This window comes from Elephantulus edwardii, unplaced genomic scaffold (genome assembly GCF_000299155.1).
Source record: "Elephantulus edwardii isolate Elephantulus edwardi_28Jun2011 unplaced genomic scaffold, EleEdw1.0 scaffold00025, whole genome shotgun sequence".
NCBI classification, from domain to species: Eukaryota; Metazoa; Chordata; class Mammalia; order Macroscelidea; family Macroscelididae; genus Elephantulus; species Elephantulus edwardii.
The window spans coordinates 16,818,099-16,843,507 of record NW_006399775.1 but is presented as its reverse complement, the minus strand read 5'-3'; the positions used below and the strand labels follow the sequence as shown (position 1 = coordinate 16,843,507).

General features: G+C 48.2%; 1 protein-coding gene and 1 pseudogene across 1 annotated transcript in view; one reads left to right on the top strand and one right to left on the bottom strand.

Annotated features, from left to right (window-relative positions):
• Nucleotides 1-22,567, bottom strand: part of MYO7A (myosin VIIA) — a 92,804-nt gene extending 70,237 nt beyond the window's left edge. The window contains exons 1-3 of the mRNA XM_006882927.1: nucleotides 22,550-22,567; nucleotides 12,995-13,108; nucleotides 5,744-5,896 (exon numbers count right to left, since the gene is read on the bottom strand). Coding sequence (XP_006882989.1) covers nucleotides 5,744-5,896; nucleotides 12,995-13,108; nucleotides 22,550-22,567 — 285 coding nt within the window. The remainder of the gene's footprint in view (nucleotides 1-5,743; nucleotides 5,897-12,994; nucleotides 13,109-22,549) is intronic.
• On the top strand, nucleotides 3,381-3,770 carry LOC102858005 (annotated as a pseudogene).
• Nucleotides 22,568-25,409: the final 2,842 nt, after the last annotated feature.

The following is a 25,409-nucleotide window of genomic DNA, read 5'->3' as shown; positions in this document are numbered from 1 at the left end:
AGGCTCAGTGACTTGGGTGGGAGCTGCTGAGATAGAAGAAGTCTGACTGGTGGGGCTCCTGGACCTCTCCTCAGCCCAAGAGCCCTTCACAGGCCTCCCCTACTCAGCTTTCAGGACCCTCTCCCTCTCCACTCTGCCCAAAGGCCCTCCTGAGCACCAGCTACCTGTCCCTTGGAATATCTCCACAGGAACCTCCCAGCATGTGAAAAACTGGCCTCACCGTCGCCACAAACCATCCTTCTAAACCTTCCCTGCTCAGCGGACAGCACTGTCAACCGTCATCCCGGCAGAAACCCCTCTCCCTCACTTCACTCCATCACCACAGCCACTCCTGGGTCCAGCCACCAGTGGTTATCTCTCCACTGGGTTCCCCACTTCATCCTTCTAATCTAGCCAGAGTGAGTTGTTTTGTTTTTGTAACTTTAACCAAGTCACTTCTCTGCTGAGAGCCCCTAGAGGTCTCCAGTGCCCTCAGGACAAGGTCCACTCCATGGACAAGGTCCATTCCCAGGCCCTTGATCTAGATGATTCTGACTCAGTTTTTCAGGTCCACCCCAGGTGAGCAGGCCCCCTTCCTGTGTGACCTGTCAGAGCCCATACAATTCCCTTTACTGCACATGGCTGACTACTCTGTAGTCACTGATTCAGGGTTTCTGATCCCCTGCTTGGCTCTTCTCTCTCTATTTAGGGATTCTAGATCTAGTTTGATGAGTGATGAGTTGTTTTTGTTGCTAAGTACCATCATCAAGTCAGAACTGACCCATAGCTGTGCCTCCAGTGGCTTTTCAGAGGCAGTAAATTGCATGGAAGGATCTTGTCCATTTTTCTCCTGCAGAGCAGCTGATGTATTCAAACCACGTGCCTTTGGGCTTTGGGCTGGCAACGCAACTCCTTACCACTAAGCCAGGGTGACTAAATGCATGGAGAAGAAATGGAGTGGGCAGCATTGACTGCTGTCCACAGGAAGCAGGGAATTGATGGAACAGCCTGACAGAAACAGGGAAGCAGCCTTACCCGGTGCCAGGAAGGAAGGCCAGGGTATGTGCAGAGTGGATAAAACCCTGAAAAAAATTGTGAGAGCTTTCAAAACAAGAGAGAGAACGTGTGGCCTGAAACTAAAGTCATAGGACAAAATCTGCAGAAATGATACAACGGGAGACCAGTTTGCTCTGTAAATTTCCACTCAAAGCACAATAAAAAGTTATTTTTGTTTTTTTTAAAAAAGACACATTTAAGAATGCTTTGCAAACTTTTACTCAAATAACAATTAAATAAAAAAAGAATGGATATTGTCTGTAACCTAAAACAATGCAGCAAATAATAAAACTATGATAGCAATGTCACCAGTGTGTGTGTATAGATATAAACACACACATCTATATATACACGGAGTGCAGGGATGGGTCGGGTTTGACTTGATGGCACCAAACAACAACAACATGAATGTATATATGTGCATATGTGTGTGTACAGGGAACTCTCATGCTGCAGCGGCTAAGATCCTTAGCTGTTAACCAAAAGGTTGTCAGTTCAAACTCATCAGTCACTCCATGGGAAAAAAACTTGAGAGACAGCTTCCATAAGGATTTACAACCTTGGAAACCCTGTGGGGGCTGTTCTAGTCTGCCATGCAGGTTTGATATGAAGGGAAATCAATTCAATATGGAAACAGGTTTAGTATTTTTTGTTTCATATACATATACGTGTGTGTGTGTGTGTGTGTGTGTGTGTGTGTATACATGTAGCCCTTTTCTTGACGATGAAGAGCTCTGGTATTATAACATATCAGGCTGCTAACTGAAACACTGGCAGTTCCAATCCACTCACCACATCTTGACAAAAAAAAAAGTGAGTAGTCTCCTCCTTTAAAAATTGACAACTTTTCATCTTCAAGGATATGTACATGTACAGCCAAGCACAATCAATAAGAGTGCATCTGAATTCCAAAATCAATCTCCATAATAGTCTATGTGTTTCCTACTGCCAAAGGGGCCCTTTAGAGTAGTGAGAGAAGATCTTCACCCTGAAACCCACAGCGTCCCTTTTCAGCAGGAAGTAGCTAAGAGAATACGCCGTGCCCTTTTCCTTATGACTCAGGGTGAAGTCTCTCTCAGGGAGGAGTGATAGGGAATGGCAAAGGATACACTGACAAAGGAGATTAATCAGAACTGGCTTTGACAAGCACTGTGGCATTTGGACAAGAACAAACTGAGAGGAGGGTAGAGAGAATAGTGCAACAATGAATGAGTGGAAGCCCAAAATCTCTGTAAATGTTTATGAAAATTAATAAAATATAATTATAGAAAAAAAATTGACAACTTTTGGGGGGAGTGGGTGGGCAGGGAGAAAAGTGCAACAATGAATGACTGAAAACACTAAGTCTCTGTAAACGTTCATTTAAACTAATAAAAAAAAATTACAGCTTTGAAAACCCAATGAAGGGCCTTATGAGGTGGAACCACCTCCACAACAGGGAGTGTGGTATGGTACATAGATTTAAGAAACCAGTAACCATCGTTCTCTCTGAGGTAGGAGGAAACCTTTTCAAATAATGAGGACTCTTCATGTTATTTTTCAGCCAGTGAAATTCAGCAGGGAGTGGGGTTGTATACCAACTTTAGATGCACTAATGTTAATAGTAATAGTTTCTGATAACATAATACCATCGGACCAGCTGAGGCCTTTTCTTTCAGTGAGGGGGACCCAACCTCTCAAACAAAAAGACAGGGACAAGTCAGTTGTCAGGTGGAAATCTGCGGGGCACAGGACTTCACATCTTTAGGGAAACATGTGTTTCACCTCTTCCTTTATTCCTTACAGTGCCTTTTGCTGATATGAGAACTGAGCCTCCAAGAAGCAGAAGGACTTGCCAAGGTCTCACAGCATAGCCAGAGGAGTGGAGCAAGCAAGATCTTTGGCACCAAGCCCCAGCTCTCTTCTCTCCACCTGGTGTCCCCAAATCCCAAGAATGTGAGAGCTGGGCAGCCAGTATTAGCAGTGTGGAAAGAAAGTGAGGAGTCTTGACCACCACTGATGACAAGAACCAGCAGACCCTGCCCTCTCTGTCCTCGGGGACTCTTGGCCTCTCTTTTTCCAAATGTCCTTGGTCAGCAGAGGGTTAACGCTCAGTTTCCCAGCAGAGAACTCTTGTTCACGCCTCCAGTAATAAAACCTGCCCATGTGGGGCCAGAGGATGGGGTGGGAGAGAGATAAAGAGCTACTCCCAAACCAAGGACAAAGGAGCTCCAGTGTAGTTGGGTTGGTAGCATGTTGTGCTGCTAAAAAAGCCATGGACACACCCCCACCCCCGTTGCCGTGAGCTGTGCGGAGGCAGAGGCCCGGGTGCATTCAAGATTCCACTCTACCCAAAACCCACCGCCATGGCCGATGAAGGCATTGCTGCTGGAGGTGTAATGGACATTAATACCGCTTTATAAGAGGTGCTAAAGACTGCCCTCATCCACGATGGCCTAGCATGTGGAATCTGCGAAGCTGTCAAAGCCTTAGACAAGCACCAAGCCCATCTTTGTGTGCTTACATCCAACTGTAATGTGCTTATGTATGTCAAGTTAGTACAGGCCCTTTGTGCTGAACACCTTTATCAGGTTGATGATAATAAGAAACTGGGGAAGTGGGGAGGCCTCTGCGAAACTGACCGAGAAGGTAAGCCCTGCAAAGTAGCTGGTTGCAGTGGTGTAGTTGTTAAGGCCTATGGCAAAGAATCCCAGGCCAAGGATGTCATTGAAGAGTATTTCAAATGCAAGAAATGAAACCAATAAAGAACTTGGTGCATTTTAAAAAAACAAAACAAAACAAAACAAAAACCAACAACAACAAAAAAAAACCTAAAAAAAACAAACAACCCCAACCATGACACAGCATAGATGGTCCCTGGAGCCTCTCTGGGGCCCATGAGACACACTCCTGGGGAAGTGACAAGAATCAATTCCATCTCAAGCCCTCCCTCCTCCAGGAAGCCCTCAAGGCTGCCAGAACAGGGTCCTCTCCTTTAGTGGGTCATAGAGATGGTAACCTGAGGCTCAGACAGTTTCCCAAAGTCAAGGAGATCATCCCATGGAGTCTCCTCATTGAGCCACAGGGAAGGCCGAAACCAGAGAAGTAGCAGCTCCCCTAAATCACAGGCCAAAATGCCCCGCTTCCAAGACAGACACTTCAACCTCTCTCCCACCTCATCCTGTGGCCACACATGACAACCTTTATATTACTGGACACTTGAGTAAGAGGCCTTTCCTGGGTATAAAGGAGCCCTAGGTCCCTGTCCATCCTACCACCTATTCCTTGAAGGATGAAGACTACCCTTGGCTCTGGGACCACCCAGTAAAGGGCTGCTAGGTGTCCCCTGAGGGTCCTCCTCTGTTCTGGGGGTCCTGCGGCTTGTTTGTGTCCTTGGCTACTGTCACTCAGGCTCCAGGGTCAGGTCAGCTAGAGGGGACCAAGCCCAGGGCAGATCGTCACTGGCAGTGTCCACCTGGCCAAGGCTGTGAGCTGATAGGGGCCAGCCTCCTTGTAACCTGAGGAAATCCTGGGTGCATGGGGCTGCTGCCCAAGGTAACCCAATCCCCATAGCCACTGGGGGTTGCCATGGTTGAGGACAGGTCTAGTTTCTGGGTGACACAATGTTCTCACTGCTTCGCCAAAGTCATGCTCCAATCTTATGTCACCCACCAAGTACAGAATTTCAAACTTGACAAATTGAGAGAACCCTTTTTTGAACACTGAAATTCTTGGGCATTGATAAATCCTCAAAGTAGTTGCTGTTAGGTCCCATTGAATTGGCTCTAACTCACAGAAGCCCCATGTAGGAGCCTGATCCTGTGCCATCCACACAGTATCTACTGTGCTTAAGCACATTGCTATAGTCCCTGTCAACTCAAAAGACAACCACAATCCTGACTATCAGAGTTGGGATCCTTCCAGGTTCCATGGCTTGGCTTCCTGACCTTTAGTTCCCGTGGAAAAACTGAGTCTATGTATCTTTTCTCCTCCCTCCTTCTCTATAGATGGTACCTGTTCCTTTCCCTTCCCCCACAGGAAAGAGCTCAGAAGGAATACTGATAAGAATGTCTAAAAACAAGCAATGTGCAGATCTCAGGGTTTTCTAGAAAATCCATAAATAGCTGGAACTATTTTCCTTGATTTCCTAGTCCGAGTACACAGTAATACAGTATTTTTACTAGCTAAGGTAACTCTTCCAAAATTTTATAAACAAGATTCTCTATTTCCAAAGGCAAGGAGTTTCTTTTCCCCTTCTCTGTCCTTTGCAAGAATCCTGGTGACACAAAGATTAAGTACTGGATGTTACATTTCAAACCTAAATATCCATTTGAACCCATCCAGTAGCTCGGTGGGTAAAATCCCTATGAAGCAGTTCTGTTCTGTCACATGGGGCCACTGCAAACCGAACTCAACAAGCATCTAAGAACAATTCTTTTATAAACACTGGTCCCGCAGTGGTTTCAAGGCCTACAGAATGCACATAAATCTGTGGTTTAAATCATTGTTTCCACTATCACACTGCAGCAGCAACTGCCCAAAGGACAGACGATGAAGAAAGTGGAGAAGCTGAGAGCAGATGAGTCTCTGGCCCTTCGATTGGCTGGCAACCTCAGGAGGCGGAGCCACCGAAGGGACCATGGGCAGGTCTCTTAGGGGATATGGCTCCGAGGGGGCGGGGCGTCGGGGCGGGGCTCTGAGAAGGGGCGGGGCCTTGGGCGGCACTCACGTAGATAAGGTGGTCTCGATAGCGGATGAGCAGGTTGCGCAGGATGCCCGCCTCGTTGAGGTCCCCCAAGCGGATCATGTCTTCCACGCCATGCACCGACGTGGGGTGCATGGGCTTTATGTGCGTGGCGTTCTGAGGGGAGATCCAGTGCTCCTGCAGGAAGACAGCGGCCACGTCAGGCCAAGGCTGCACACTTCAAGGAAAGGGACCCTGGAGCAGCGGGGTCTCGGGTTCCGCGCGACCCAAGCAAAGATCTCGTCCCTTGTCATTTTCAATGTCAATAAGTTCTAACAGGTTTGAGTCTGCCTATCCTCACCGTCCCGTGGATGATGACTTTTCCTCTTAGGAGACTCTGTACTGACCTAAGAGGCACGCAGGGCAGACGTCAGCCCCACTTCGCATTGCCATTAAGGGGATTAGAGTTCCCTGAGTCTCTGGGACAGAGAGGAAAGTAATCACTGGCATTGGACAGACGGCTCTAGTAAACAAACGCGTGAAAGGTTACTTCAGATTCTGCTGAGAGTAAACAAACAGGCCTAGCAGATGGAGGGCTCCTGTAGGCGGGAACTATTTTAGATTGAGTGGTCAGCATCTAGGGGCCGTGCCATGCACCCCCTTGGATAACCTCCTGTGTTACACTATACAGAATCCTTAGTAATGTTTGCTATAATTTTTAATCATAGAACAATATGGGATAAATATAATTGCAAATTATTTAATGTATTTCTTAAGGAATACTAAAAATTATTTTGTGAAATCTATATTGACAACTTTATTAATATTATTAATAAGTGAAAGCCTTTTTTCTCCTTTTCCTTTAATTACTACTTTATTCTTTAAAAAGTTAGTGATAAAAAAAAAGTTAGTGATAGGCGAGCTCTGGTGGCCTAGTGGCAAGAAACTGCACTGCAATCCCAGAGGTGCACAGTTCAAATCCACCAGATGCTCTGCTGGAGAAGGAGGAACAATCTCCTCCTGTACCAGTCAGATCCGATTTGACGGTAAACACACACAAATAATAAAAAATAAAACAAAAAAACTCTTAGTGATATGGGCTCATAAATACCTACAAATTAAATATTTAAAAAGTTAATGATATAGGCTCACAAATACCAGAAATTACCAAAATACTGTAGCTACAATACTAGAAAATTTGATTAGCTAAATGATTATTAAAATACCATCAGCAATTTAAAAACAACAATCTGTGCTTACAGGCATGCTGATTTCGAAGCATCATTGTAACTGAGTACTAATGACTGCTCTGACCACAGCACATTGGTGGAGGCTCTGATGGTGTAGGAGGTACACTGTTCCACTTCTAACCAGAGTCCACTGTTTGGTGAGGTGCCACTGAGACAGCTCCACCTCCTAGACTCCGTACAGCAGAACCCTTTCTGACCCTGCACCATCCTCACAATCTCTTCTACATGTAAACCCAATGCAGTCACTGTGCCAATCCATCCACCTTGTTGGAGCACGTTCAAGTCAACAACTCATTGCTGTTAGGTTAGAATCAACTCACAGCTGACCCTCCAGCAGGTTTTCAGAGGCTACTAACAGCACAGGAGTTTGGCCATCTTTCTCCTGCAGATTAGCTGGTAGATTTGAACTTTGATTTGGCAGCCAACTCCCTACCTATGAGGCCCTGAGAGCTCCTTAAGAGTTGTAGTCATGCACACCCATGTTTATTGCAGCTTTGTTCACAATAGCAGGGTTGGAAACAACCTAAGTGCCCATCGACAAATGAATGGATAGAGAAGCTGTGGTATATTCACACAGTGGACTACTATGCAGCACTGAAAAACAAGGAACTCATGAAATATTATACAAAATGGTTGACCCTGGAGGACATTATGCTGATTGAAGTATCTCAGTCACAAAAGGACAAATATTGCATAGGACCACTGTTGTAAAACAGGACTAACATCGGGGTTGAGGGAAGACTAAGAAAGAGGGGATAAATAATGTATACTTCATTGAAACAGATGAGGGAGAGAAATGTTTAAAAGGCAGTTATGATTAGGTATTATGGTCATGACAGGACTCCAGAATGAAGGCTGCACAGTAGCATGGACTTCAGGGGAAGGATTGTATAACAATGAAAGAATTTTTCTTTTACTTTTCAAAGAGAAGAGTGAATTGGGGGGAAGGAGGTGGACAGGGAGAAAAGTGCAACAATGAATGAATGGAAACCCTAAGTTTCTATAAACTTTCATTAAAATTAATTTTTAAAAAAGAGTTGTAACCATAGGTATACTGATACTTGTAAGTTGAGTTTTTACAAAAACATTTTTGTTGTTACAATTAACTGCAGGAACACTTTTCTAAAAATTAATACATCTTTGTTACAACACTGCACAAAAAATTCTATACACAACCTTAGTGATAGAGTTGGTGTTCAGGGACCACGTCTCAGAGCAAGTGATCATTGAATGGAGAGCTGAATGAAGAGGAAGAGACACCTATAAGAAGTGGGCGGGAGCAGCTAACGCAAAGCCTCAGAGTTGAGCAAGGACTTGGCACCTTTAAGGAAAGGGCTGAGGCCAGGGAGGTTGCTGGGGAGGTGGAGAACAAGGGAACCTAGTTTGTATATATATATTTCAAATGTCTTCTTGTGTGAGGAGCAAGACATGAACTTCCAGTACCTATGAGATGGAGCTGGAGCCCTGGTGGCACAGTAGTCCAAAGTGCTGGGTAGCTAATGGGAAAGTCAGCAGTTCTAATCCACCAGTGGCTGCTCAGGAGACACACATGACAGTGTGAGTGCATAAAGATTTACAGTCTTGGAAACCGTATGGGCAGTTTTACTCTGTCCTATAGGGTCTCTATGAGCCAAGATCTACTCCATAGAAATATGAGGGATGAGAAGAGAGTGTGGAGAAATAAAGCGGAAATCACTAAATTTGAGGCTCTCTTACATCACCTTGCAATATTTTTCCTGCCGCAAGGTGGCAGGCAAACAAACATCTGGGCAATAGCACAGGCTCTTTCTACAGGCCTGTGAGTTTACATTTTCCTGGGTTTGCCAGCTCTTGTTATCTGGGTGCACTAGTAGTTTTTCCTCTTCCATGTGATCTCGAGCGCCTTCTCCTACAATCCAAGTCTCTTCAAGCAGGGAGAGTCAGGCCTACGCTTTAGGGCATGATCACAGCCCAAGTCAAACCTCTAACTTTGTTGGGACAAAGGGGTCTTCTTTGCAAAGGCTCAGCACAAGCCCTCAGACTTTCACACATCTTGTCTTGCATCTTCTTCTCCTCTGGGTTCCTTCTAGCAATAGTTGGACAGCAGGAACCTGGGCATAGACCCTATCCTTCTCCCTGCCCCCACTCACCTGATCACACAGTCCTGCCCAGTCAACCTCTAAAGAGCTACTGGGTAAGTTGAGCTCTCCTGAGCCACCTTGAGTCCCCATCCTGATCCAGACACCAAATCCCACCTGGTCCCCTGTCTCTCTTGTCCTCTACCTTACCTCCAGCTCTCTCTCCAACCCCTTGTCCCTTGGGGAGTTTCCTCAAGCATGTGTCTGACCTTGACACTCTGGGACTTTGAACCCTTCTCCACCTTTCCTTATATGCCATGGCGAGATACAGGGCCTGTGAGCCTTTGCTTCCCCTACTCCTGAACTTCCCAGTTAGGAAGTTGGTCTCTGATGCTCCAAACACTGACTTTACTCTTGCTGTCACCTCCACTTTTCTGCACTCATTCTTTCAGACTCAGCTCAGATGTTGCCCAGATTCTGAAGCCCACCTAACAGAGCTGTCTACACAAGAGTGTTCTACCCCTGTTGCCCCCACCTCCATCCAGGCTGGGAGATGTTCCTTTGAACAAGTCGGTGGTCCCATTTGGTGCTGTGGTCTGAGTAAAGTTCTGGACCTGACCTCCTGATTAAATTCCCAACCATTGGGGACTCAAGAAATTGGATTCCATTTGATCCATGCCTGGTGCCTCACACAAGAAAGAACAGAAAGTATGTGCCAGGGACTCTGATAGAACAGATGGTCATCTGGCAACTGCTGGACACCAGGTCTGAGGAAGAAGCAGAAAATCTAATGCAAGCAAGACCTTAGAAGTTCCCGACACCAGCCTCCTCCTTTACACAAGAGAACAGCCTTGGAGCACAGCACTGACCTGCCCAGGGCCATCCAGGACAAGGCCGCCCAGAGCCCACCACTCTGATTTCCTTGATATTTTATGACACTTTCTGGGTCAAAAGCGTTTCAATCCAGTCAGCCACTCCCCAACTTTCCCCAAGGCATTCACAATCCAAGTAATGACGTATCAAGAACTGCCCAAATGTTCCAGTCCTGAGCGGAACATTCCTCTGTTGCAGACACCTTCTTCTTGATAAAAGCTTGATCCAGTTGGAAAATTCCCTCTACCTGGTCCCCAAGGCCTGGCTCAGTCCTGGGCCAGCATCAGCTGGAGGGAAGAAGACTCTTCACACACTGTCTGCCTCGCTGCCTCTACTAATCTGGAGTCCCCACAATTCCTCCCAAAGAGAAAGAACACTGAGGCTGAAAGCCACTGTACCTGTCTGCAGCCCCACCTCATCTATAAAATGGAAATCAAAACAGTCTCTTCTTCAAGGGATGTTAGGGAATTTACTGATACAATGATAGACAGCCTTGTTGTCAGTGGACCTGGTACGTGCTCAACAAAGGATGGGTATTATTACTCTAATGCTTTCTGGTTTTACAAAGGAGACACATGTTCTTGCTTGCTTGACATTGTTAGAGGGAATTACTATCTCACTCTGGTGGCACTGTAGTTAAAATATTCAGCTGCTCCCCAAAAGGGAAGGTTGTCAGGGGAAAGTGACGTGACTTTTATAAAGATTTAAAGCCTTGGAAACTATTAGACCATTCCACTCTGTTGTACAGGGTGGCTATGAGTCAGAACTGGCTTGATGGCAGTGGGTTTCGGTTTGGTTTTGGATTTATTTTGTTTTGTTTTACAGGTGGGGAATCAGGCTCAGAGATGTAAAGTGATTCATCCAGAGTCACACAACCACAGAGTTAAAGGGCAGAGTGGAGCCTCTCTCCACGTCTTTCCTACCCGGGGTTCCCAGCTGAGGCCATCAGCTCTCAGCTGAAGGTCCACAAGCCTCAAGACATAGGCCAAAATATAACCAGGGCAGACACTGAAGCATGCCTAGAGGAATGCCAGAGAGAGACGGTGCACACATGACCAGTTCTAGAGACTGAGAAGAATTAAGGCAAGAACTGGCCTGGGACTGCACATAGAGAGACAGGGACAGTAGGCTCTGCGGAGGAAGGGAAGGATGGGTACAATTAGCAGCAATAGGAACGGCTTAGACAAAGGCAGATCATTGAGGTTCCAGTGAGGACTGAACTGAAACTTTCCATCTATTTAGTCAACAAATCACATGGAAACCCTTCTGTATGTTCCCAGGAAGTAGAATTGATCGCCTGGGTCCTGCCTTCAAGGTAGTGGGAAGACAGAGGGGTAAAGATGATGGTCAAAGGACAGGATGGGTGGGAGAAGCACCTTGAAAGAGCGGCACAGAGGGACCAGAATGCATGCCATGGACACAACTCCCACCCCCTCAGCTTGCTCCTCACCAGCCAGCCATGCTGGGCAAGCCAGTCCCCTTTCCACAACTCCCACTCTCAGGCTTTGGTGGGGGCAGAGTGAGAGGGGCCCTCTGGGATCCGATGACACGGAGTTATGGGACACCATCTGACATGCAACACGACCCAGGTGAAACTCAAGCCTTCAGGCACACTCCCTGTCCACCCCCACCCCCAGGGCTCGAGGCAGGTCCACAGGCCCGTGGGTGCTGCCATTCCAGCCTGCACCCCTCTCCTGCAGGTACAAGACTACAATGGCCTCAAGAGGACCCTAAAACTGGAGTTCCAGGAATGACAGAGCAGGGACCATAAAGGGTCTTAAAGCCCAAGGAATCAAAGCGTGGCTAGCAGGTCTGGAGCCCCAAAGTTATCACTCAGAGATGTAAGTTCAAAGGCACACCTAGAAGCCAGAGGTCCCAGGCTCTAATCCCAGTATCACCTGTGTGTGAATAGTCATGATGGATGGCCTCACTCTGTGCCTCGGTTCCCATTGGGGTAACAGCTATACTCTTCCTGTGACTTTCACAGATACTGTGAGGATCCAGTAAGAGAACTTGGGAGAATTTTTCAAATGTGGAAGAAAATCCCAGGGTATCAGTGATGCCTTGCCTCCTTGATGACTAGTGCCTGGGCTCCAGGGTCTTGACCCTCTCCTTGGCCCCAGCAGAGCCTTCTGCTCCAGTCATTCCACCCTCTTTGCCTTCTCTCCTCCCATCAAGGGGCTAAAACACAAACTCAGTCCCCAAAACTGAGAGTAGTATTTGGCACAATCCAAATTACAGTAGGAAAGCATTTCCCAGGTCTCTCGTGTACCTGCCTTATCATGTTCACATCCACCCATGAACCATGCACACACACATGCACATGCAGGTAAGTGCATGTCCAGGGGATCCAGGCTTCCCTCTGAACCTTCATCCAGACCACATTCTCCAGGGCACGGTCTTGACCTCCTTCCTTCCCCAAGGTCCCACTGTCACTACTTACACTTCAAGACCACAAGAAAGAATTAATCAACCTGACTCCAAGGTAATGCCTAGATTAATAATGGTTTCTTATGGCCTCTTAATAACATAACCCAATACATCCAGACCATAGGTGATTCCAGGCACTCACTGTAATAAGGTGTTCTATGTGTGTGTGATCTCATTTATGTGTTCACAGCTCAGTAAGATAGTTACTATTATCCCCATTTTATAGATCAGAAATTTGAAACTCAGAAAGGAGACCTAGCTAAGGGAACACAGATAGTAAGTGGTGGGATGGGATGGGATTTGAATCTATCTATCTGACCACAAAGCTGCTGGTACCTACAAAGCTCCCAGTCTGATGTCATCCCCATTCTTCTCTCTCTCTCTCTCTCTCTCTCTCTCACACACACACACACACACACACACACACACTCATACACACAAAGATATAGACCTCTAATACCAGAATACCAGGTGGAATGTATGAAAATGCTCAAGTCCTTGGGCAAAAGGGAAGGTTACTTCTCACTGGGGTAATGGTGAAGACTCCATGGAGAAGTAAGTGTCTAAGAGGCAGAAACTGGGGCCTAGCCATCATCCCCCGAGGCAGGTCTGAAGCCTGGTCTCCTCCTTAGATCACCCGTCAGCATGTGTCCTCCCCAAGGTGGGAGGGCTGAGCCTCTACTCACATTGCCTTCATCATCCACCACCTGGATCTGCCCAGAGTCACAGAGCTTCACCACTGCCCCGATGGGCACATCAAACTCCTGCCCGGATCTCAGGTCCATCCAGACATAGTCCCCCTGTGGGATAGAGAGAGACCAAGTCAGGTGAGCAGAGAAGGGACCACACTCTCCTTTCAGGAGGTCCCATACCTCCCAACTCTGTAAGCTCTTCTATCAACTGAGAAAAAAGAGAACTGAGGGGATTTCAACTCACACTTGGAAGAGACCTTCTCGTGTCAGACCCTGGACTGGACCTTATGCAATACCATCAACCCCTACACCATGACAGCCATCACTCTCCCCATCTATAGCTGTGTCCAACCACACAGTTTTCAAGCAGTGACCGTGGAGTCTACACACTGCTTGGAAAGAGACAGAAAATGAAGAACTGAGCATGTGGGCTAGCATGACCACTTCGGATGGTGATAAGTGAAGAAAGGAGGGAATGACTGAGCCAGCCTGCCTTAGACTCAGTAGCCAGAGAGGCAACTCTTGGAGGAGACTCTGCATTTGGGACATGGAAGGAATCAGCTGAGGGGAGAGGTAGGGGCTAGTAACCAGGATGCAGGGAATGGCAGTAAAGACACTGAGGCAGGAAGGCTCAGCAAGAAGAGCTGTGAGAGAGGGCCAGAGGTGTGGGCTGCGGCAGACTTACGGAAGTTTGGATTTCATTCTAATTGCAGCAAGAGGATCTTTTTTTAAAAAGCAAAACAAAACAAAACAAAACAATTTTTTAAATTACTTTTATTGAAAGTTTACAGAGTCTTAGGGTTTCCAGTCATTCATTGTTGCACTTTTCTTCAACCTACACCCTTCCTCTCAATTCATTCTTCTCCTTGAAAAGAAAGAAAAACTCTTTCCTTGTTATGCAATCCCTCCACCCAAGTCCATTCCACTATGCAGCCTTCACTCTGGACTTCTGTAATGACAAGAATACCCATTCATATATCCCTTTTTTTTATGACAAAGGCAAGGCTGGTGTGCCCAAATTTATTGAAAATATTACAGCACAGCAAACAGACTCAAAAAAAATTTGGAACGCTTCACGAATTTGCGTGTCATCATCCTTGTGCAGGGGCCATGCTAATCTTCTCTGTATCGTTCCAATTTTAGTATATGTGCTGCCGAAGCGAGCACTCATATATCCCTTTTAAACAGTTCTCTCCCTTATCTGTTTCAATGCAATATATATTATTCCTCCCCTCCTTTTCTGTCTTCCCTCAACCCTGATGTCAGTCCCGTTTTACAATAGTGGCCCTATGCAACATTTGTCTATTTGTGACTGAGATTTTTCACTCAGTATAATGTCCTCCAGGGTTACCCATTTTGAATAATATTGCATGAGTTCCTTGTTTTTCAATGCAGCATAGTATTCCATTGTGTGAATATACCACAGTTTCCCTATCCATTTGTTTGTTGATGGGCACTTGGGTTGTTTCCAGCTCTTTGCTATTACAAACAAAGCTGCAATAAACATAGGTGTGCATATATCTGCTTGGATGTCAGTTATTGTTTCTTTAGGGTAAATTCCCAGTAGTGGAATTGCTGGGTCAAATGGTATCTCTATTTGCAACTTTTTGAGAAAGTGCCATACAGCCTTCCATAGTGGTTGCACCATTTTACACTCCCACCAGTGAATAAGGGTTCCAGTTTCTCCACAACCTCGCCAGCATTTGATATTTGCTGTTCTGCTAAATTTTGCTATTCTTACTGGGGTGAGATGTCATCACATAGTTGTTTTAAGAGAATCCTTTTTTGATGCTGCTTCAGTCTCCCAGGATTTTGAGTGAACTTAAACATGCTAATAAAGATATAAATGAATCCCAAGCAGCAATCAAAAACCTTGTGATTGTTAAGTTGTTGATTCCACTCCTAGTCCTAGCAACACTACATACAAAGTAGTGAAGCATTACCCAGTCCTGAACCACCTTCTCAACCATTGTTAGGTTGGAATTCATTGTTGCAGTCACTGTGTTTTGAAGCTTTTCCTCTTTTTCATTGACCCTCTAGCAAGCAAGATCTTCTCTAAAGGAGGTTTTCCCTAAGATTCAAAGTACATGAGACAAAGTCTCACCACCTTCATCTCTAAGGAGCATTGTGGCTGCACTTTTTCCAAGACAGATTTATTTGTTCTCATGGGAGTCCATGGTATGCTCAATATTCTTCCCCAACACCATCCTTCAAAGGCATCAATTTTTTCAGTCTTCGTTACTCACCATCACTGCACACGGGACGAATTAAAAATATCATGACTTGGGCCAGGGTCATCGCTGTCCTCAAAGTGACATCTTTGCTTGCCCTTTAACATTTTAAAGAAGTCTTCTGCAATAAATTTTCCCAACGCAATACATCATTTGATTTCCTGACCACTGCTTCTGAAGATCTTGATTGTAAATTCAAATAACAATTGAAAACAAAGAAGTTGATGAGACAGATTCACAAACAGGAGAAATAGCCCTAGTTTAGATCAAGAGACAAGACTGTATAGGCCATGACCTTGGACAAGGCCCTGACTTCTCAGAACCTCAACTTCCACATCCCACAGACAAGGGTAAACTCAACTCTCTCAGCCACAGCTGCCACTTGGCTTCATGTGATGGAAGTTTACACTTGTGGGAACCAAGGTAAGTCCAAATCCAGCATTTCTCCAAGAAGAGATCAGAAAAATGTGAAAGGCTCAGGGAAGGAGGAGTAGGCATGATTACTGAGCATGATTACGTGATTAATATGCTGGAGGCTCCTTGATTTTCTTTGTATGAGGCACCCCATGTATTCCTCACAATTGCTTTGGAAGTAAGCCCTCAAGTTGTGCTGGTATGCACCTCTCTCACTCTAAATGCTGGTCTAAGAACATTTGCCCGATCACTTGACCCAGCCTGTGCTCGAGCTATTCCAAATCAGTGACTGATGAGTCTGTGAGCATCTGGAGGACAGAGTCGGGAGAGATTGGCTGGGAGAGGGAAAGGAAAGAGGAAAGAAGATTTGAAAGATCATAAAGCATTACTGAGGGACAGAGGTGGTAAAGATGGCCAAGAAGAAGTCCTGGGCAGGACTAAGTTCACCACCCTCTCTCATCCCGGAGGACACTCCCCAGGTTGCCTATGGTTGCACTGGCTCCATGCACTGACAGTCAACACAGTGAGACCACACAGGTAAAGGGTGCCCACTAGCTTTTGTGACTTGGTGTACATTGTAGTGTGGGGTGGCATGTGGGGTAAGTCCTAGCTTGCAGCTCTAGAATGATTGGCTAGAGCAGAGGAGCTCCAGTAGTGCAGGCTCCAGGCCCCCAAGTGGTGATTTCCTACATTGATCTTTCTACATGTTCCTCTACCATGGAGTTCCTAATGGCACCATGTATCTGAGTAAGACACCCTTCTAAGGAGCACACATCCGTCGGGAACACAGAAGGAGATCTGACTTCTCAACACTGTCACTAACTTGATGACTAACTTGCTGTGTGATTTGGGTAAAGCATTCAACTTCTCTGGGCTTCAGTCACTCCCCGCCCACTTCAAATGGAGCGTCAATGCATGTGAAGATGAGAGATCCATGGAAGTGTAAATTGTTCGCATTCTATCTCAGGCATTAAACTCAATCTGGGATCAGTATTAACGTCCCACAGTCTGCTGGGCCTCTTGCGGCCTCTGGGACAGGGCCTGAGGTTCAATCCCCCTTCGTGGAGGGAAAAGGCTTCGTTTCAGGACTTTCCTCTCTTCCTTTAGCTTTATAGCCTCTCTGGAACACTGGCTTGATTAGTTTCCTCTCCAAAAGCAGGCAAGGTGAGTGAAGTGATTTGCCAGGGCATCTGTGAGCTAGCAGCGCGCAGCTGTGGGCGGGATGGAGCCCCCTGCCCTCTGCACCTGGAGTTACTACTCCTTGTTCTCCACCACAGTTCTCTTCTGCCAGTCCTGGCCTACCTCCTGCCTCAACTCTGCCCCCTGAGAAACCTCCCTTTCAAGGAGGCCCAGTTCACCAACTCGGGCTAGGAGTCAAGGGTCACATGTGGCACTTGAAGCTGCTGTCCGCGCGCGCACCCTCGTGCTCTGCGACCCCGCGGGCCACCTGCCCTCGGGGAAAACCAGACCCGCGGCTCCCCGCGCGCCCCTCCCGCCCGGGCCTCACCGGCATGACGGCGAAGGTCTTCAGCGCCTGGTTCAGGCCGCGCACCAGCGCCCACTTGCCCGGCTGCTTGGCGAGCGGCTCGGCGGCCTCAGTGGCCTCGGCGGAATCGACGGGCTCCATGGCGCGGAGGGTCCGGCGGCGGAGAAGGCGGCGGCACGGTTTGGGCTCCCTAATTCACCTAATCCGGCGCGCGCCGCCCGCCCGGGAACCCTAAACCCGGCCATCTGCCGCGGGCCCATGGCAACGGCGGCTTAGGTGACGCCCGCGGGCAGGATCCGGAGGGGGCGCCGCGCCGCCGGCCTCCACCGCGCCAGGACCCCAACAGCCCGGCCACGGGGACTTCATCTAGAGCAAGCAGGTGGTTAACCAGCAACTGAACCGCGTGTTCCTGTTCAAGGGCAGCTCCCGGAGCTTCACCCTGGCTATAGGCTTGGAGGAAATCAGTATTCTTTCTGCTGCCAAAAAAGTGCGCGGTTCGAACCCACTAACCGTTCTGGGGGAGACAGGCGAAGCACCCTGCCCTCTACCTTGCAATTTACAGCCTTGGAAATGCTACCAGTTCTATAAGGCCACTGTGAGTAGGAATGGACTGAATGACAATGAAGCAAAAAGAGGAAATGTGAAGTTGAACACATGAACAACACCATAAACTTTGTCAAAGAACTTTCTGGCTTGCTGGCTGCCTCTTAATGAGTGAAGGCAATATACATTTTCTTTATGGGGGTTAGTTTATGGGCGGGGACACCCAAAAAGCCTATTGCTGGTGAGGTCAGCAGTATCTCCAGCATGAAGAGGCATTTCTGAGCCCTCAGAAACCTCAGGTGGGGTGGGGTCCCTGGAGAGGTCTCTCACTCTTGCTGGCTCAGAGCTCACCCCAAAGAGACCACCAAGTTGAGCTTCTCTGTCTGGATGGTCATCCAGGCTGGGCACCAAGCTCAGGGTCTGTGCTGGGGGCTCTGAGCCATAACAGCCACCACTCTCATCCACAAACAGAGGTTGGGGGATGCCAGGGTCCTGTGACCCTCTGCCCACAACCCTCAACTGCTCTCATCAGCCTTCCTCTCCCCTCTCCTTGCTCATTTTTTTACCTCTTCCCCACCTTTCCTCCTTTCTCTTTTCTATCCAAGGTTTCCAGCGCTCCTCATTGGCCCTCAGCACTATCTGAGGCCTTGACACCCAACTGCTTTCCTGACAAGTAGGCACATGTTGGGGAACTGTGGACAGTGGTAAGGAATGACACAGTGATGCCTCACCTGGAGCTCAAAGCTCCCAGTATGGACACCGTTATTTCTTCCACCCAAACTCCCTGTCAGGGGACCTAGGGCTCTGCCACATCACACAAGGCTGACAGACTCCAGAGACCCTTCCCATTCCCTGTGTTCTCTCAGGCACTTTACTTTCAGAAGGTGTCCTTCTCCAGGCAAGTCAAGAACAAGCCCACTTCTTTTGACTCATCTGCCAAGAGGAACGCATTAGAACAGGAATCAGATCCTCAGACACAAGAGCTGGCGGTAGCTGTCTAGAAATCCTTCTAACTCTGTCCATTTAACATTACAGGGACCGACTCAGACCACAGCACAGGGGACACTGATAAACAAGATGTGTCGTCAGAGCTCCCAGCCTGGTGGAGTAGACAGACGCAGACACAGATAAGGATAGTACCACTAGATAAGAGGGGAGAAGGCCCTGGGGAGACAAGATAGCTTGGCTAAGAGGTTGACCTCTGGGGCTGCATGGCTCAGGCTCAGTCCCAGCTCAGCTGCTCACAAGCTGTGTGATTTTGGGCATGTTGCTAAACCTCTGTGTGCATTTGTTCCCTCAGCTGAGAACAGGAGAACAGGACATAACACATACAGATCCATTCCTATTAGAGTACATGCTTGTGAGTGTTGGTTTTACTAACTGGAGGAATCCTGTGGGAGTGACACCTGGCCGTTATGCTTTTCAAGGCAGACATATGAGAAGAAATATGAAAACACAGAGAAACAGAGGTGAGAGAGAAGCAAGTCTTGTGGATGGAGGGAGGACACCTGCAAGAGACCCTTCAGGATACTGAAAGCTTGGTCCTCCCTGGACCCAGGTCTTGCATTCAGCCCACTGCACTCAGACCTCCCCTGAAATGAAGCTTGGAGAACTATCTCCTTCTCTGAGGAGAACCAAGCCTTGAAGACAAATCTAATAATCCTGTGATCACTTAGCATTATACCTAGATCGTTCCCCACAGGCAGGATCCACTGCAGCTCTCACCATGTCTCCTCCCTCTGACTTGCTAGGATCTCCATGAAAATGCTCCACCAACTAAGTCTTTTACTGCCCCATCTAACCTCCAAGCCTCCATATGGTCCTTGCTTTCTATACTTTTCTTCTTCCCACTTTCTGCTCTATATTCCCTTGGTGCCTCACACCGACCTCTGACTCCCCTTAACTGCCATCCTGCCTGGGGGCTTCCTGAAGGAAATAATAATAATTATTATTATTATAATGCAAAGATCTTGCCTTTATTTCCCTAACTTTGGGCTCTTCTGAGAAGGAGCTACAATGTGGGTGGAAGACTTTGGTCAAAAGCATCCCAAGGTCAATGCACTACCTGCCCACCATCACCTAGGATAGAGGACATAAGTTGGGACAAACAAGAAATACTTTTAAAAGCCTGGCCAGAAATCCTAAGGATAAACTCAAAGGAATCCACACTGAGGCACATTAAACACAATTATCAAAAACCAAAGACAGAGAATCTTGAAAGCAGTGAGAAAGGAATCTTCAGTAAGATTAGCAGTTATTTTTTTCATCTGAAAGCATGGAGGACAGAGTGTGATACATCTAAAATGCTTAAAGAAAAATCCATTAGCCAGGAACCCTTATCAAATGAATCAAGGTGTTTTTTTTTTTATGAGTGAAGGCATCTGGGGACTCTATGGCACATAACAACAGTTCATCTTTACATATGTGTCTTTGTGCCTGGTACCCTGTGGGATGAAAGACTGGACAGGTGGATGGGTGAGTGGGTCTTTGGGTTAACCTCTACCACCGAGGTGTCCCACATGAAGATTTTCTAAAGAAAAAAGAATCATTGTCCTTTGAAGTCTCCTTGGATTTTAATCTCAAAGTATTAAAGAGCAAAGAAAGAGGAAGTCTCATACATAGGAACTCTACTAAGGTGATACGGTTTTGCTTTTCATAGAGGGAGCTCGGTTGCCATAGTCCATAGAGAGTTATGCTTCTAACCCAAAGGCTACCAGCATTTCTGGAGTAGAAAGGTGGATGTTCTCCTTTGGTGCACTTTAACCCAAAGAAGGGCCTTGGAAACCCAGTGGAGGGTCTGCTATGAGTTGGCTGTGACTTAATGGCAGTAACAATGAGTCATAGTAGGAATAGTTGCTACCATTTATTGAGTTTTGGGCCAGCATTGGTCTAAATATTTTATAGTCTTGGCATTTCGTTCTCAAACATTCCCATAAGGGAACTGAGCTCAGCAATTTGCCCATGACCACTCATCTATGAAGTGATATAGTCAGGAGTAAACCCTAATTCTTCAGAGTATATGGCACTGCAATCATAATTCATTCACTAGGCAAATGCACACAGGTTTTGCTGAGGCTGAGGCTGAGGAGACAGTGGGGAGCAGGGAGGGAGCAGAGCTCTGGTTTCCATGGCTCACCAGGAAACCCCAGTTAGGCCAAGAAGGATGTCAATGTGTGATCCAGACTCCAGCAAGTGGAATAGGGCAAGTTCCCAAAGGAAGTAGGGGCTTCCCCTGAGGCCTGAGGAGAAGTTGTTAGGTGCCTTTGACTCCGCCATGACTTGTAGTGACACTATGAACAACAGGTCTGAATCTTGCTCTATCCTTTCCCAGCATGATGTCTTTTTCCAGGGAATAGCCTCTGCTGGCAGCATGCCGAAAAGGGAGGCCCAGCATTCTGGGCACCAGATCAGATGTGAGAGACAAGGTGACTGTTTCAGGAAAGGAAAGGAAGTGAGTGGTAGGAGGGAAAGACTGACGAGGAAGGTGAAGGAAGAAGTGTGGAACCCCTCACAGAATTTAATCCTCTTAAGCCTCACAACAGTCCCAGGAAAAGAAGGGTTTTATCCTCATTCTACAGATGAGGAAACTGAAGTTCAGGAAGTTTGAGCAACAAACATGCCCAAGGTTCCTCCCCTTAGTCAGCAGTGAAGCCCAAGGAGCCCAGATCTGCCTTGTGCAGCCACAGAGCTGGCTGGGTCCCCAGAGGTAGGACCTTTTCCTGCACCAGAGAAATGAAATGAAAGAAATGTGCTTTCGCTCTACAGAGCAGGCAAAGGTGACAATAGCTGCTGATATCTGCTCCCTGCAGTGAACTGTCAGAGCCACTCGAGGGAGAACCCCCAGGGCTGGTACAGGAACCCTCTGTGGAAGATGCCCCACAAGGCTGAAGTCCTCTTCAGGCAGCTGTCCATGCCCCCACCCACCACCCATCCACCTTTGCCCAAGGTCCTGTTCACCCAGCAAAACTCAGTGACTGGGATTTCCCTTCTCTTACTGATTGGTATCACTGGGCAGACTCTGGTGGGGCTTTGAGCAAGCACTCAGGCCATGGGGATGCCTCCAACCTCCAACATGGAAGACAGTTTTTCCTGTAGGGTCTTCTCACATAAACAGAACCACACATGCCTACTCACACACATTGGTCCCATGTGGCCTCTGAGCCAGACAAAGCCAACCTGCTGACCTCGATAGCCTTGGAGATGAAGTTGCTGGCATCCCCACAGCCCACACCCCTGGACGTCCTAGGGCCCGGTGCCCGGCCAACCTGGCTCTGAGCCCGCATTCTTGGCTCCAACTCTAGAGGCCAGGAGCTTATAAATCACGGGGAAGGGCTGAGGGTCAGGGGCTCCCATGGGCTGGCTAGTAAGGCGCACTGCAGCATGCAATGGAGTGGGCAGCAGCTCTTCTTTTCCCATACAATCCTAGCTGAGGCCCCGTCAGCCCTCACTCACTGTCCCTCTATGCTCCCAGGAAAGTTCTCAAGGCCCTTTCTGGTCTGGCTCCAGTAATCTGACCAATTTCCTTTTCCCCTTCTACATTTGGTCTTTCATAGATGCAGTTCCACTGCCTGAAAGGCCTGCAGATTGAGAGTTGTAAGGAAATGAAGGTTTCCTAACCACTGAGGGGAGTGCAGTGAGACAGGAGAGCTCCGCTGTCCAAATCGGGCATGGGAAAATCAAGAGTAACTTCACAGGTGGGTTTTGAAGCATAAATAAGAGTTTGTTAAAAGGACAGATTCAGGAGGATGTCCCATAATTAACATATAAATAGAGTAATATGGTGAGGTCAAGATGAGTCACCCCCCAAGTTATTTCATGGAGCCAGTGGCTCCATGAACTGAGAAAGACAAAGGGCATTGGGGGATATTATCTTACCTGCTGAAGAATCACCATCCTCTTCTGTCACACGGTCCCGTCTGGCCAAACTGCAATTCTGGGGTGGGTGGGGGAAGACGACATGTCAGGCCTCGGAGCAGGGGGTCACCTGAGCCCCTCCCAAAGCCTGAACCCCTCCTCCTGTGGCCACAGTCCAGCATGAGTAACCTAGACTTTGCTGCCATCTCCAGCTCCATTGCCCAGAATAGCCAAGCCCCTCTCTTGGCTCCTGTCATCCAGAATTCACAGAGGACTCCCAGAAAGCTGCAAGCAGCTCCTTGTGAACATAGGAGCAAAGAGACCCAGAGAGAGACGGAGATTTGCACAAGGTCACAGAGCAGGATGGAGCACACTCAGCATTCGGACTCAGTTTCTGGTGTCCCCGCTCGGAGCTTCCTCAGGAGTGTGGAAGGCAGGAACAGCCTGGCCTTGGGACAGGGCCACAGCCGAGCATGACCTGTTCCTCTCATGACTCCCTTCCCAGAGTCTCTTAGCGCTCAGGATAGAGAGCTCAGAGAGCTCAGACGCCCAGCACAGCATCAAGGCCCTCACGTTAGGGCCCCTGCTGATGCCTCAGCTTTGCCTCTCCCTCTGTACTCCTTCCTGCCCTGCATCTCAGCACTAACAGTTCCTGAACCTGGTCAGCACTTTTCACATCTTCTGGGCTTTGCATAGGCTGGCCCTTCCACCTGAAATTCTGACTAGTAAAGTCCACCTAAACTTTATGGCTTTGCTCAGGTAATAACTCTTCCAGGAAGCCTTCCCTAACCACTCCCAGGTGCCAGGAGCCCCCGATTCCCTCTATCTCAGTCCTGGGGATATGCATTATGTTCTTTGAATTTGTCTCCATTTCATCCCTAAAGTCCAAAAGTTGACCCAGGACAGGGTATAGGTCTGAGTCAGCCCCACGCCCCAGCCTTGTCCAGTGGTAGACCAAGCCAGGGACAGGCTCAGAAAGGACTTATGGGACAAAGTGAGATGACCAAAGCCAGTCCCAGTCTACGCACGAGCTCCTGGCCCTCGACCTGCCCCCCAGGAGGGCATTAATTTTTCACAAGGGCCCATTCAGAGGCACTGGGCCATTTGATCCTCTGCCCATGACACTGCCTGACACCCGAGCCCTGACCCCTGCTCTGGGACTCCAGCACACAGCAGGCATGCAATCCTGTGGAGACCCACACCAGACCCAGGACCCAGCACAGACATGGATTCAATAAGGGTTATGAAGCAATTGTCTCTGGGAGCTGGATATGAAGAGGATGCCCATCCATCCTGCTGGCATCATGTGCCAGTGTGGTTGTCGAAGCCAGAAGAGGGGAGAACCAGCCTTCTTTTAAAGATCTGGGACCATGAGGTTGGGAGTCAGGTTAGAGGTACGATTTAAGTCAGTGTAAGGAAAAAAAGCTCTAAGATTCACATTTTGCCCCTAAAAATAAGAACAAAATTCTTCTCAAGTTAAATGCATTTCAGATTGACGGTGGGATTCTCTGTACCGAGTTTCTATAACCATGTCTGATGTTTCTCACATCCCCACAAGCACCCTGGCTGGTGGGCTTCATATTCCCATTGCACAGATCAAGAAGCTGACGTACAGAGTGAGGGAGAAATTTATCCAAGGGCAGAATTAAAGCAAGAGTGTCAGAAGGAGACCAAACGAGACAGAGACAGGGACTGAAAAATCTGTCACTCCAAAAATACCTGCCCTAGGAGACCCTTCACCCCAGTATTAGCCAGAGACCCTGCCCCTCAGCTCTCCCATTCCCCAAGGGTACTACCTACTTCTTTACAGGTTCAGGCCAGTTTTATTTGGTGCCTGCTACAGCTGAGACCCCTAAGGGTGGCAGGAGAAAGCCCAGAGGTGGCCCAAGTGCATAACTAGCCCTAGCCCACTCACCAGAGCCTCCACTGTAGCAGTCTGAACAATCTCTTCTCCCAGCACCCAGGACAGTGCTCTTCCTTACCTGGGCCCCAGCTGTCCTCTCTCAGCTGCCCTCCGGCCTGGGTGCAGCTGACACCTGTGTGCAGGAAGCTAGGGTCACGAGTCCAGGCCAAGCTGCAGACACGCTTCTTCCAAGAATCTCTCTGGCTACCTAGATCTTTCAGATTCTTCACTGTCTCTGTGCCTCTCTCTCCTCCTCTCTGTCTCTTCCTTTCTCTCCTGCCCAGGGCAGCTGTCCAGCCAGTACTGCCCGCCCTCTGCCCTCCGCTCCCCACTCCAGAGCCTTCTCCCAGGAGGTGGAGCCAGGGGCCTCCAGGTCCCGGTGCAGTGACATCAGTGGGGGGGGGGGGGCGGGCTGTGCTGGGCCAGGACTAATGGCCAGAGAGTGCCAGGGGTTCTGTGTGAGCACAGGATGGCCAGTGAGAAGGCGGGGCGCTGGGGTCTCTGCCTGTGCCACTGGCCAGTGTGTTAACCAGGCCTGCGGGCAGCAGTTCTGGCCCTGACCGCCTCCTGTCATTTGTGATATCACGTGCTCACAGAACCAGGACAAAACCTTTCGTTCTGACTGACTTTGTCACTGATTTACTGGCGTCTCAGCCGATGCCTTTCTCTTCTCTGTGAAATGGTTGTTTGAGACATCAGGGGAATAGGTCAGTCAGGCATGGCAGCACACGCGAGTCCAGCAACCCCTTCACCCTCTCCCCATGTGCACTCCCTCTTTTTACTGCTCTGCCACAGGCCTGATTTCTAGGTTCTCCCCCAGATGTCCCCCCCTGTTGTTATTGTTGTTATGTGCCACCAAGTCGCTTGAGACTCATAGCGACCCTACAGCTCTGAACGCTTCTCTATCCTGAGCCAACCTCATTGTCTCTGACATGCCTACCCCCATTACCCCAATCACTAGGTTAATCCATTTCATCC